This window comes from Eulemur rufifrons, chromosome 29 (genome assembly GCF_041146395.1).
Source record: "Eulemur rufifrons isolate Redbay chromosome 29, OSU_ERuf_1, whole genome shotgun sequence".
Taxonomy (NCBI): domain Eukaryota; kingdom Metazoa; phylum Chordata; class Mammalia; order Primates; family Lemuridae; genus Eulemur; species Eulemur rufifrons.
The window spans coordinates 23847054-23862047 of NC_091011.1; the positions used below are offsets into that span (position 1 = coordinate 23847054).

General features: G+C 42.2%; 1 protein-coding gene across 1 annotated transcript in view; it reads right to left on the reverse strand.

The window, feature by feature from the left end:
* WIPF3 (WAS/WASL interacting protein family member 3) overlaps positions 1–14994 on the reverse strand; it is a 90231-nt gene that overhangs the window by 56656 nt on the left and 18581 nt on the right. The window contains exon 2 of the mRNA XM_069461238.1: positions 8786–8932. Coding sequence (XP_069317339.1) covers positions 8786–8875 — 90 coding nt within the window. The 5' untranslated portion in view covers positions 8876–8932. The remainder of the gene's footprint in view (positions 1–8785; positions 8933–14994) is intronic.

Consider the following 14994-nt stretch of genomic DNA (forward strand, 5'->3'; position numbering starts at 1 on the left):
CCCAGCGGGTGACTTCCCCCCTGTGCCTCAGTTAGCTCATCCACACAGTGAGAATAACAGCAGCACCTGCCTCAAAGGGTTACCGTGGAGACTAACCCAGTATGTGCTAAGCACCTAGACCAACGCCTAAGTGTTAGATGCCTACAGTCATCAGTACCGCTTACTGAACCTGTACACACATTTGGAGGTAGCAATTACACCCTATAGTCAGAAAGTCTGGGGCGGAATGCAGCCTCCTCCATTTACTGGCTGGGTGACACTGGGCATGTTAATAACCTCTGTGTGCCTCAGTTTCCTTGTCTGTAAAATGGCACTACTAGTGCTTACTTCATTGGATTGCTGTAAATACGAGTTGAGATAATCCATGTTAAGGGATTAGCACAGAACCCGGCGCACAATAGCTATTTAGTAGGTGACTGCTACTATTTATGCATGATTAGGACAGGATCCAACTCAGCCAACGGCTAAGTGATAATTCACTCCTTTTTCTTTTTAAGAAAATCATTTTCTAATTATAAAAGTAATAAATGCTCCAAGTAGATATTTGAGAAAATGCAGAATCATACAAAAAAGAAAATAAAAATCCCCCACCCCTCCCCTACCCGATACCCAGTGATGACACTTGTAATCTCCTTCCTTACAGTCTTAATCTGAGAGCACACGAGTGAGCACACACACAGTTTAGTTTCGTGTAATTGGGACCACACTGCCTACATGTATCCTGCTTTTTTCATTTCTTGTTACCTGTCCTTTTTTTAGACTTTCTAGGCAACGTGACTTCCTGGCTGCCAAGCCGAGAGCCCACCGCAGAGATCTGCTTGGCAGGTCCCGGCACACACACACCCAGCCCCGCCTTGCTGCGGCTTTTTCTACCTGGTCACGGCTGGGACTCTATTTGCCAGCAACAACCTGACATTGGTAGCTCTTTTTTCCTTTTATAACAAGAAAGGTGAAGAAGGAAAGAGCAGTTTGGGGGAAGGAGTACGTGGCCCCCAAAATGCCAGGAAGCTCCAAACCGTGGTGGCCCTCCACAACCCTGGTGCAGGGAGGAACGGTTCACTGGCAGTTTTCTAGGAATCATCCTAGAAATTTTAAAAGATTTACACTGAAATTTTAAAAGATTTCAAAGGCAAAGAGCCAGAAGATTTGGGTGTAAAATAAAGCTCTGGTTAGGAATCACTGCTCCAGAGAAGAACCTGAGGCTCCCGAGGGTCACCATTCGGCATCGTACCCCATGTTACCTTCCTGCATAGCCCTCAGGTCAGACGTGGCCTGGGAGCGGCTTATGCTCCGGGGCTCCTGTGATACTTGATAAAGGCCCTTACCCAGGACTGGCAGGCTTATCTTGCCAAGACCTGTGCATTGTGAGAACATAATCCCCGCCTTCTGCTCGAAGCTGCAGGCCTTCGATTTTGTCCCTGCCGCCCCTCCCACCTCACAGCTGTGAAAAAAGAAACGCATTTAAATACCATCCTGAATGGCCCTTTGGAAGTATGAGTGGCAGGTCCTGCCACACCTCTCTCTCTTGCAGACCAAGGCAATCTGCTGCAAACACTGGCTCATTTTCACCAAGGCAGTGTTACTGTTCCCAGTGCGAACTGGCAAAGGCCAGAGGGAGAATCAAGTTTTTAAAATTACTTCAAGACAAAGGTGTAGTTTTGCAAACTGCTAAGCAGAGACCAAATGTCAGCTTAATACTATCCTAATAGCCTGGCCTGACGCAAAAGCCTTCTCCTATCCCAGTGGCCGCTGTCAATCCTGGGCAAATGTCCCCAATCCCTCATTAGCAACACTAATCAAAACACCAGAGTGTCAGGAGAACCTAAGTGAGTGACAGTGTGTGAGAATTTTTAAGCCTCTCATTATTCCAAATGCACCAGTAAACATGCAAATTACCTTTTGCAGAATATAGTGTAATATGCAATTCTACTAAGTGCCCTTCCACATATTGCCCCTGCCCCCGCTTTTTTTTTTTTTTTTTAAACAACAGCAAACACAAAACTCCAAAAAAAGCTCTCATGGGATTTCAGAGAACACTTCATTTTCCCCATTTTCTTTCACAGATTGGCATGTTTTTCTATACCACATAGCCCCAGCATGCTAGAGACGGTGGGAAAACCTCCCCATATAAGTCACAGCTTATATTTCCTAACACTGGAAAGTCTACTTTGCCCATGAATCACGCAATCCTTAGACTACAAGGAGAAAAATTATGCCACTGAGTTTCCCGAATGCAAACAAAGACTCTGGCAAACAGAAACCAGGGAAGAGAACAGCAAGGGGCCGCGATAAGCTTCTCACTGTAATTTCCCTTCAACATCGTATGAAACATCACTCCCAGAACGGGCAGGCAGAAATACACGGCACCATGGTGTCTTCCTACTTACAGTGTCGCTTCTCATGGTAAATAAGTGATTATCAAGCCAATTTCCCCTTCGTATTTAAGTAATAAGATACAGACTGCCCTACGAGAACTGCTTCCTCCTTAAGATACTTTAGCTTGAACAGGGACATTAAAAAATATTGCTACAAAGATCCACAGATCTACTTTATAAACATACATGCTGTGGCCATGAACCCTACCGTCAGGCTTTGCCTGGGCAACCCAACTCCAAAGACTTTCTCAGCGGGGCAGTGGCATGCAAGGAGAGCCCACCACACGCAGCATGGGATTGCGGCAGGGAGACGGAAATCACAGGCCCTCGAGGACTTTATTGCCCATCATGGACACTACCAAGGGGTCATTTGAAAGCAAAAGTTCAGTAAAATTCTGATGCATTTAAAAAACCTATTGCATTTCCCTTAGACATATTTTTAAGTTACACCCTGAAAGCAAAGCAACAATAATAATTTAATTATAAATGACCAACATACTACATGGACAATTTTGACATTGTTACTGGATTTTAAAGGGGAGAGACAAACAGCAGAGCAGGCACAAGAAAAGAGGCAAAAAGGAGATGGTGAGCATGGTCTGGCTTTACTCAAAGCCTGTTCCAAGACTTCAGCAGCCCCGTGGGCCCTTGTCCCTGTGATACTTCCACATTCTTGGAAGAAGAAAAGATGCATATCCAAGATGAGGAGGGGACGGAAGGGTAGGAACGGGGAGGAGAGAGGTGGCAGAAAGAAACCAAAAAACTTTTAGCCCAAGTTCCCCCTGGCCTAGTCTCTAAGTGTTCCAGAGTTGCAGTGAAGTCTGCGTTTCATTACAGAGGATCAGACATATCGTACAAAATGCTCCCCCCTTGCAGAGATTGCAGATAATAAAGTCTGACATGCTGGTGGTCTCTGCTTGACCAAACTTTAGTTAGGCCTCTGAGCCTTTCCCAGGCCCATGTGTGTGCTTCTTTATAAAATCAGGTTTGTCAAAGAACCCGACTAAGTCAGTTTAGCAAGAACCCCCATCCTTGACTTGTGATCAGGTTCTCATCCTCCACCATCCCCCAGGTGGTGTCTGGTCACCCAGGCCTGTCTTCTGCAAGAATCCTATTAGGTCAGTTTAGCCAGAATCCTCCTTACCCCTGATGTGTCCTCTCAGTAATTTTTTCTCCACTGATCCCCACTCTGTTCCTGAGCTATAAATCCCGACTTGCCTGTGCTATAGTTGGAGTTGAGCCCAATCTCTCTCCTGCACTGCAAAATCCCATTGCAGGGGTCCCTATACCTGCTGTGGCGGTCCTGAACAAAGCCTTCCTTACCATGCTTCAACAGGTATCTCTGAATAATTTTTTCTTTCACAGTATAGATGTTTATAACCTGAACACTGGTAATAAAAAGGTTTCACTCCATCCTGTAACCCTATTTACACAGATATTCATTCATTCAATGAATTGAGTACCTATTTCTAGCCAGGCACGAGGGATACAAAACACCATAAAACGTAAAACCATAGACCCCAGTGACATAAAAACAGAATTAAAAACTGGTGACTGCTCTGAAGGAGAGGTTTAAGAATATGTACAAGAGCCAGAGTGGGGTAGGAGGAAGGGACTGAGCTGAGAAGAGCAGAAAGAGCCTTCTAGGCAGAGGAACAGCTATGCAAAGGCCCTGAGGCAGGAGACCCCAGGGGAGGGGCACAGCAGGAGGTCTGAGATGTAGGCACCACCTAGACCATGTAGGGTGGAGTGGGCCACAGCTAAGCAGGGGACAGGAAGGTCCTGAGAGGTGAAGCAGAGGACGCATGTGTACAAGGTCACTGGCTGCTGCTGCTGAGTGGAAGGCTGAATCAGCCCACGGCCGCAGAACAGGTGCTGGCAAACTTTTCCTACAAAGGGCCAGACAGTAAATATTGTAGACATCGTGGGCCAAGAGGCAAAAACCAGGGATGTAATGTATATACTTATGTGCCAAAACAGAAAACAAATTTCCACACAGTATTTGTTGACAAAATTCAAAATATAGTAGTAATAGACTGTAATTTTTTAAATACTAGTCTACAAGTGAGAAGAATGGAATTCTTTTTGGGAGGAATAACATTTTGCTTAATGGGTGTTCTGCTGCTGTAGCATAAAAGCAGCCACAGACAAAACGTAAATGAATGAGCGTGACTGTGCTCCAATAAAACTATGCAGGGACTGGAATTTGAATTTCCTTTCATTTTCATGTGTCACAAAATATCACTTTTCTTTTGATTTTTTCCAACCAGATGAAAAGGCAAAAACCATTTTTAGCTGGAGGGCTGCAAAAAAACAGGTGGTGAGCTGGATTTGGCCCATAGGCTCTAGTTTGCCAACCTCTGTGGCAGAACGTCTCATGTTCTGAATGTGTCTAATTGTTTGCTCATGAGTACATTCCTTTTTGGCAGATTACTAGAGGGTGATGCTCTAGTAATCTATATTTCTCCTATCACAGCAAAAGGCTTGCGATACAAGGTCATTCAATCACACGTGACAGTACGTGATTTATACCCCAAAATGAAGGTCTCAGAAGCAGCCTTAGAAGCAAAAGTTTTTCTCTGACCTTCTCCTGCCCTCCCATCTCCCAGTACCATTCTCTCCCAAGGTTCCCCATAGGTGGGCCATAGAAACCAGTACCTCTTTCCTTCAAAGCCAGCCATAACATCTAAAAGTAATACTCTAATTTTCCTTCTGCCTTTTTGTGTCCATAAAGAAATTATCTGACCTACTTGTTTGACTGTAGGTCATAAGACCCCCATTCCAGAGAGGGCCCTGCCCCACACCAGAAGGAAGGAACACTGCTCAGAGAGGTCAAGAAGAATCTAGATAGACAGGCCTTGCTGGGTTCCCCCACTTGGTCTAATAGCATTAGATCATACCGTTTTTGTCCAGTCATATTTCTTTTTTTTTTTTTTTCTTTTTTTTAAGACAAGGTCTTGCTCTGTCTCCTGGGCTAGAGTGCAGTGGACTCATCATAGCTCACTGCAACCTCCTGGGCTCAAGCGATCCTCCTGTCTTAGCCTCCCACGTGGCTGGGACCACAGGCACACACCACTACGCCTGGCTAGTATTTCTATATTTTTAGTAGAGATGGGGTCTTGGTCAGGCTGGTCTCCAACTCCTGACCCTAAACTATCCTCCTACTTCGGCCTCCCAAAGTGCTGGCATTACAGGCGTGACCCACCGCGCCTGGCCTCCAATCATATTTCTACATAGCTGTTCATACTTTGTTGAACCTAAGCATAAAAATGGACAGTTTCCCCTGCATCTTTGAGTCTTCATTGTAAAGTCTCCCATGTACACACATTAAATAAATTTGTACGCCTGTTTTCCAATTAATCTGCCTTCTGTGAGTTGATTTTTCAGCAAAACTTCTGAGGGCCAAGGGGCTTTCCTCCTGCCCCTACAGGGACATTTTCCCATTTGTAGTTAGAAGTAATCTGTGAGTGATACCTGGGATCCTGAGAACGTCCTTTCCCCAATAACCTTTCACTCAGTGGTTTTACCTTTCGTGGATGATCCTTGTCTGAATAAACCATTATACTGGAAGTTACAAATTAATTCTGATATGATTTTAATGGCTGCCTAGTATACCATTTTGTGTATCATATAACAATTTATAGAATCTCCTGGTATTAAAAAATTTAAGTTGTGTTTTATTTCTTTCTTTTTTGGTTGCTGTTACAAGTAATGCTTTCATTAATATCCTATAGCTACATATTTCTGCACATCTATGATTGATTACTTAAAGAAAAATTGCTTGAAGTGAAACTGGGCCATAAAGTATATCCATTTTCTAAAGGGTTTGATCTATATTGACAAATTGTATCTTAGGGAATTATATCAATTTTTGTTCCAACTAAGAGTTATAAGTGCTCCATTCCTAATACTCCAGCCAACATTTAGAGAAAGTATTATCACAAACTGATCGTTGAAAATAGTTTCTCATTATTTTAATTTGTGTTTATTCAACTATACGGAGGTTGAAACATCTGTATTTCTTCCTCCTGGTCATATCCTATGCCCTACTCATCCTCTCGGTATTGATCTATAAGAGCACTTTACATGCTAATGACATGAATTCTTGCCTTTAATATGTATTGTAAGTATTTTTCCCAGATTGTAGAAAAATATGTTTTAAGAAAATATTAAACTTTACATGATTATTTCCCTCTTGAATTGGCTTGTTCGTCCATGAGATTGATAGCAAAAAAAAAAAGAAAAGAAAAAAAAAAGAAATGAGGGAGGCAATTAAAAAATTAACCAAATGTAGAATTATTGTTGTTTATTATGAACTTAAACATCTGTAATGAAAAGGAATTCCCTGATGAAATATTAAATTTTACTATCAGTATTATCAAGTTCTCTTCTGATCTTAGCTATTTATTACATATATGAAATAGCTAATTTCATTATGTATAAAATATGTGTTATTTTTAATCCATCATTTCAATCTACTTTTCCATAATCAGTATAGATGTAATTTTTAATTAGCTCCACTGCATAATGGAATTTTTAATTAACAGTGTGACATAATATATTTCATTTAGTTCTCATGAACCATTTAAGATCTATTTTTTTCACTAGAATAAACAGCATTGCTGTGTACCTTCTTGTATATATTCTTTTTGGCTCCTTTAGAGTTAAATTCTTAAATCAGGTTCAAAAATAAAACTTCTTGATTATGAGGGGGAGAATTATGATACATACAGGTTTATTTTTTCCTGTCAGAGAACACCCCAGAAAGACCTGTTCAACATTTATGAAGTCCCAGATATTTGTGTGTCACCAGCAGTGTTTAAGAGGGATTATTTCCCCAAATCCCCAATAACAGGGGTTTTATTAAGTTTTTTTATTCTGGCTAAATTTATGGGTATATTATGGTATTTGAAGTTATTCTAAGTGGTACTTTTTTAGTACTAGCAAGTCCACATAAGAGCCTTATGACAGTTTCATGCACGTTTCCTTTACTTATAAACTGTTCATCACCACAAGGTCAAATTCAGCAGTGAAACTTCAACAGCTATTCCTACTCTTTCTACATATTGGTTAGAAAGTGTTCCTAGGTAATTTATGCCATGGGCTTTCTTTCCACTCTCTTGGAGGGCAAGGGTCAGGTTTCAGGCAGGTCTATGCCCTTGGCACCTCAGATATGGTCAGTGAGCAAAGCTAATGTCACAGGGGGTGATATCTCAGGCATACTCACCCTCACCTGGCCTACAGCCCTGTAGCAGGGACCTCAGGCTCCCCCTTCATTGCCAGCACTCCCCACAGCTATGTCATCTGCACATGTGAGAGAGGGGTGCAGCTAGGGGAGGGGGGCAGGGGAGCTTCTATTCCTGGCTTCTGCTGACCTGGCTCATGTCATCCCCAGGCGGCCCTCCCTCTGCATGCCATATCGTCATATCGTTCATCTTCCACTGAAAACAAGCCGCGGAGCTGGCACTCGACTTCCCTGGCTGAAGTGGTGTGAGGAACAACGGAGAATGAGTGTGAGAACGAGTTTTCCTTAGAGGAAAGGTTTGCTATAAGCATCGGGCACTAGCATTCTTCAAAAACTGGGGGTGGGAGGGTTGACTTTGCCCCCCGACAAGGGGGCATTTGGCAATATATGGGAACATTTATTTTTTATTGCCAAATTGGGGGGTGCTACTGGCAGCTAGTGGGCAGAGGCCAGGGCTGTTGCTAAACACCTGACAATGTACAGGACAGAACCCCCCCACAACAAAAATGATCTGACCCCAATGTCAATGGTGCCAATGTTGAGGATACCTGTTCTAAAAAAAAATAACTGTCCTTGGTGGCCCCTCCCAAACCCAAGAACTATTAAACCAAGAGAGAGTATCCGGCAACACAAACTGAAATAGCCTCAAGACAGTCTTGGGTAGACAGGGAGACTTCATTTAGAGATTTTACATTTCAGTGTGGCATTTCATATGACACCGAACTTCACTGAACCTAGAACCACGGGGCTGAGGCCCAAGCGATCATTGTCACCATCCCAATCACACACTGGCACTCGGCTTCGCAGTGACTCATCAGCTGTGCGCTTTGGCACGGCCCCTCCCGTGAGGTGTCCAGTGAGATGAACAGTCACTTAGGGAGACTGGGAGGCTGCACCCGGCAGCAGGAATCAGAGGGGAAATGATGTAGACAGCAGTAGACGGATGGCGGGGGTGGAAGCTGCCAGGAACGGAAGAGAGAAATACCTGAGCCAGGCTGGTTTGGAATCAGACCCTGATCCTGCCAGAGCCAGCTACCTAAAATGCCACCTGTCACAGGGAAGCAAGGCAGTGGCTGCTTCTGAACATTTAAAACCTTCTGCTCAAGCATATGTATACAGTTTATGCTCCACAGTAAACCAGTGAGAAAAAAAAAACAGGTCTTACCGGGGGTGCTGGTGGTGGGGGAGGGGGAGGAGCCCCCAGAGGTGGGAGAGGTGGAGGCAGAGGAGGTGGTGGTGGCGGTGGCACTGGCATGTGTCACAATGTGGGTGTCTCTTGCTTATGAATGGTCCCAAGAGAGTGGTTTCTGCTCTGAAAAAAGAGAAAAGGGATAGCTTTAACTTGGATGGCTTTACTCATACACAGATAATACCTGTCTTGCAGACATATGCATATTCTAGACAGTTTCATTCTCTCACTTGTTCATTCATTCATTCACAGAGTACCCACTTCATGAGGCAGGCCTCGTACTAAGCGCTGGAGACTGACAAAGCAGCCAGATTCTAGAGACAACTAGATGATACAAATGATCAAATGCAGCTATTTGTGTCTCAATGGCAATAGAATGTATAAATACATAAATTGTAGTGCCTCATTCCACAGTGATTTTTCCAGATACCTGAATTCTACCTCTTCAGCATTAAACTTTCAGTTTTATCTTTTTCTGCGCATCCTGCATAGACTCCCAATTTCCTAAGCAAAACAAATGGAATGAAAGGTAACCTTTTCTAAATGTCGCCGGCTCATCATTACTCATGCCAGCCTCAAGCGAGGCTTACAAAGGGCATTAGGCGTTTTCCTGCTTCCTTCTCTGTCAGCTCTCACTTTCTTGCTGTTCCTGTGTGGTAGTTTCTACACAGCCAATTGGATGGGGACGTGTCACCTCTCCTCTGCATAGACTTTCTATCTGGTATTTGTTACACAGAGGGCTTTTTGGCATGGTTCTGCAAAGATGATTCTGTTTCAAATAGTTAATATTGTAGGATATCTGATCTCCAGATAAATGTGATATTTCTCTGTGTGTGCATGCATGCATGCGTGTGTATGTGGACATATACCTTAGAACCCATAGCAAGGCACACTGCAAGCATGTAAGACCTGTATTAAAGAAAAACCTCACAGCTTATAAGAATTGGGAAAACCTATATAAGAACCTAAAAACAACTTAAGCAGAAACAGAAACAAATTGCACCCTCAGGCAGGGTGATTTTATTCTTGCTTTCTCTTTTGTCACTAGAGGACCAGATCAACGCCTGTCACTCTGTTTTTCCATTTTTAAAATCCTATGGCATTTGTATTATTTCATGTTTATATTTCTATCTCCACAGAGGCAAAAAATATAATTATGCGATGTGATACTTTATTCTTAGCATAGTCCACTGGATTTTGCTTACTTAATGTTAGTTCTTTTCACCTCTTTATATAGTGGCTCCCATGTGACAGGCTAATCACATTTATTTCCACTACAATCCTCTAAGGTCAGTAATAGTATTCCCATTTTTACATGTAAGGGAAAGGACAGTCAGAGTAAGTCTTCTGCTCAAAGTTACACACACTTAGTAACTGGCAGACCTGGGACTGAAACCCAGGCTTCACAGCCTCTAAATTCCAGTCTCTTTCCAATGTGATATTTTTTATTATGGTATCATATAAATATAGAATTTATCATTTTTAAGTGTACAATTCACTAGCATTAAATGCTTTCACAGTGTTGCACAACCATCACCACTATCCATTTTCGGAACTTTTTCATCATCCCAAACAGAAACTCCGTACCCATTATACACTAACTCTCCATTGTCCCCTCCCCTTAGCCTCTGGTGACCTCTAGTCTACTTTCTGCTTCTACGCATTTGCCTATTCTAGGTACCTCACATATGTGGAACCACACAATATTTGTCCATTTGAGTCCGGCTTATTTCACTTAATATAGTATTTTCAACATTCATTCATGTCGTAGCACGTATCAGAAATGTATTCTGAATTATTCCATTGTATGTATATACCACATTTTGTTTAACCATTCATCTTGGATGGACTTTTGGGTTGCTTTCACCTTTTTGGGTACTGAGAGAATGCTGCTATGAACATTGGTGTACAAACATCTCTTCAAGACCTTGCTTTTAATTCTTTTAGGCATATATGTAAGAGTGGAATTTATGGATCATATGGTACCAGCTTTTCTTTCTGACAGGGTTAAGAATCCTCTGAAATTGTATAAAAATTGTAAATTGATATGTATGTAAGTGCAACTTTTTGGGGAAAGAATCTATGATAGTTTTCCTAAGAGTTCCAAGGAGGTACCCGAGCTGATCATTGTATAAGACCATACTTTTCTTATAAAGTATTCCCCTGGGACAAGAGGCCTGATAATTACTGTGTCACTGCCTCTTTCCTTTATATTAAAACAAAAACAGAAAGACACCAAAAAAATAACACCCATCAGAGTCTACAACATAAAACCATAGTAAAATTGAGCAGAGATTTCAGACAGTAGTAGATGCTTCTTCCAAGCACCATCAATGTTATTTTAATACACTGTCTAATACACATGGTAACACAGGGTCAGACACAGCATTTTACAGGCTGACGCTAAAGCGATTTGAATGTGAGCTGACAATTCAGTTGGAATAAACATAAATTATTGGCTATTTGTATTTTAATACTTTTGCTCATAGAAGTTGCTGGGTCTATTCTTTATATGATCTTTTATTTAGTGGCAAAAATATTTTCAGTCAAAAATTTAGAGCAGGGATTAAAGGGTTGGTTGAAGTATTAATAGAACAGGAGAATACAGAAAAGTCTCATTATGTAAGGATCACATCTTTTAACTAAGTCATATGTGAGGAGACAAGAACTGCTTCCCTTGGTGAAGAACCGGAAAGGGTATGGAAGAATAATCTAAAAAAACTTAAATGCTGCTTACCTAAGAGTTTTGCCATTTACCTAAGGAAAAATGACTGTAAGGAGTGACATAAGAAGAACTGTGGCAGGGCTATTCCTGTAACCCCTCTGCACACGGCTAGATTACATTTCCCAGCCTCCCTTGCAGTTAGATGTGACCATGACACTGAGCTCTGGCCAATGGAATGAAGGCAGAAATGATGTGCTCCCCTTCTGGGCTGACTCATACAGACCTTCTACCCATGACTTTCTTTCTCTGTCCATTGGCTGGAAGCAAAGGTCCCATGTGTTGGCAGAGCCACAAGATGGAAGGAGTGTGGGTGCCTGACTCACCTTTTGTAAGACCACCTGCCAAACACCTGCTTAGACTTTACTTACATACATGAAAAATAAACTTCGACTATGTTAAGCCATGGAGATTTCAGAGTTAATTTGTTATAGCCACTAATATTTAAACTATCTAATACAGTAACTAAATAGAATACAGTCCATTCTCATTCATTGTAATTATGTTCAGTAAAGTCATCGTGAACAAGAGTGTGATGGTTAATATTATATGTCAACTTGGCTGGGCTACAGGATGCGCCAATGCCTGGTAGAACGTTATTTCTGGGTATATGTGTGAGAGTGTTTTTAAAAGAGATTAGCATTCGAATCTGTAGACCGAGTAACGATCATCCTCACCAATGTGGGTGGGCATCATCCAATCCGTTCAGGGCCTGAAGAGAACAATAGAACTCATGGCCAACAGCACTATGACTCATGTGTGAGTGAATCCCATCTAACACTCGTATCTTCTCCATAATGCACATCTTAGCCTCTTGGGCTTAGGAGCACCAGGCAGCTCTTCAGCACTACACTTGGTGGTCATTTTAAACAGTAAAATCACCACCAACAAGCACAAAAATTGGAAAAATGTAGCTTTTTTGTAGACTGGGAGAAGGACACTTGTTTTTAGCAAGAGACTGAAACAAGAAGGCAGAGCGTTGTCTCATTCTGCCTCAGCTGGGAACATGCCACTTTTTGCATGCCTGGGAATGACCTTGAAAGCACAACGAGTACTGGTTTTGGAACTACAAATAAATTTTAGCCAGTACCTTAGATGAATGTGCAAATATAGAATCTGCCAGTAATGGGGATAAGCTGTATGGCATTTTGATGCACCCCCCTCCCCATATGTGCTCACCATTTATTGCATCAGGGACTTTTATGTAATCCTCTCAACAACCGTATGGTAGACACTGACATTTCTATGTAACAGATAACCAAACTCTGTCTCAGGGGAGTTACACGGTTTCTTCTAAATTTCAGAATGATCATCAGAGCTGAATTTAAGGCCCTGGTTTATTCTGATCCAAAACCTCATTTCTACTGCATCACATTGTTTTATTAACATGATATGATTCAGGCCATAGTACTTCTCTGCTTGCTTCCATGTTACAAAGATTTAAAAATATTTTTGAGATGGTCAAATGAAAGGGACCCAGAAAAGGTGACTATAATTTTTCCACGTGCTTCTGCTTCACCTAAAGTGCCCTTGTTTTCCATCCAGTTATATCTTTAGGAATCTGAGAATGATTAGGTGCCCCTAGGTTCTGCCTCGCTGAAATCACAGGGAATGATTTTTCAAAAACTAGGATTAAGGGATATTTTTATATGCCGGATTTGATGGCTGTGCAATTTTTTTCTTGACAGATACAATAATTAAGCAATTATCTTAAGAAGTATTTGTGAAAACCTTACAGTTAAGAACACAGCGCTCCAGGAAGTCACAGGCTGTACCCGGGCACCCTTTGATGCTTTGTGCTCTCTCGACCCATTTCAAAATGTTATTTTGCTTTGAAATATATTTAAAATGTTTAGGATAAAAAAAGCCAGCTACTCAAAGGCTTTTATACTTTCTCCTAATTGATGAAATATCTGAAAAACAGCATTGAAATGCACATTAGACATTCCAAGACCATGAGACTCTGATGAAGCAAACGGAAGGAACATGGGCTTCCACGGAGACCCCAAAGACAGGAGACAGTACTAGTCTCGCAGTCAGACAGCCCTGGGTTCCACTTCCCCTTTGTTTTTTCCCAGCTGTGTGACCTTGGTCGTGTCACTTAACCTCAATGGGTCTCGTTTTCTTTATTTGTAAAATAGGAGCTATAATGCTTAATTCTTGGTTTGTTGTCAGGATTAAAACACACACTGTATATAAAGAACATCGTGCAGGTCCTGACACACAGCAGACACATAATTGGAAATATTCATCATCACCACCTGAATAACTCTATTAAAAGGAGGAGTGTGATGAATGCCCCAAGAGAGGTAGAGATTGCTAACAGAATGGCATCACAGATTCAAGCTTCAGGAGAGAGCACAATAAATAAACGTTTTGTAGAAGCTATCGCAATTTTTCAGCAGGCAAAAAGGTGGGTACAGGCGTCTGTTCCAGTTAGTCGGAGTGGTACGTACTCAGGGACCAGAAGTCGGAGACGGCAAGCAGCCTGGGAGGCTCCGCATGTGTGGGAGGGAAGACGAACAGGATGGACTCACAGGGGGGCTTAAATGACACTCAACTATGCTGCAAGTGTCTTATCCCTTGGGTAGGGTGCACATCTGTCTGGCTGTGGCCACCCATTATCTTTTGAATGCTTTTCCTATGCCTGAGGGATTTCCCACATTACAAGCCTCACCTCCTCCAGCAAGAAGCCAGGAACTCCTTTCCCCAGCATCCCTTGTCGGCAGGGAGCAGGCTGTGTTCGCCAACCCAGAGGTGGGGCAGAGCATAGAAGAACAGAGCACGGAGGGCACAGGGCTAATGGAAGGGGGCTGGGCCAATTGATATTCCATAGGAATGCAAGCCTAGTACTGGCCAGAACCTCCCACTTTCTCCTGAGAAAAGCCCCATATCCAGATTTTTGTGTGAAATCCAATTTTGAAATGTGGGTAAGTAATTCAGAAAGCATTTTTAAAAACCACTGGGCCAATACAACATGGGTGCAGGTCACACAGCACCCAGAGACTGCCATAGTGTAATCTGTTTACTGGTAGTTACTCCGGAGTTGGGGGGTATGGGTGCCCCACTGGATGTAGGAGTTGGCCTTCCTCCTTCCTCTCTGGTCCCTTTCTTTCCCTGCCTGATCTTTACCCACTCAGAAGTGATGTGGGCTTGCCTATCTCATCAATATAACAAATTATATATGTCTATATTCCAATCAAGCTTTGTGAAATCTTCTAAGATTTCAGAGAGAAATAATGCATGGTAAACAATTTTACACACTAGTTGCTCTCCTTAAAACTCTCAAGGATTTTTTTCCAAGAGTAGTCTGTCAGATGACAGCTGTTTACAATAGAAAATGTGCTTTTATTTTTTAATATAAGCAAGAAGGATTACTGCTACCATTTGCAAAAGTATCTTTGGATGGTTCTAAAAATGTATTTGAATAGGAATCTGAAAATAAGGTTCTCTGTGCACGTCT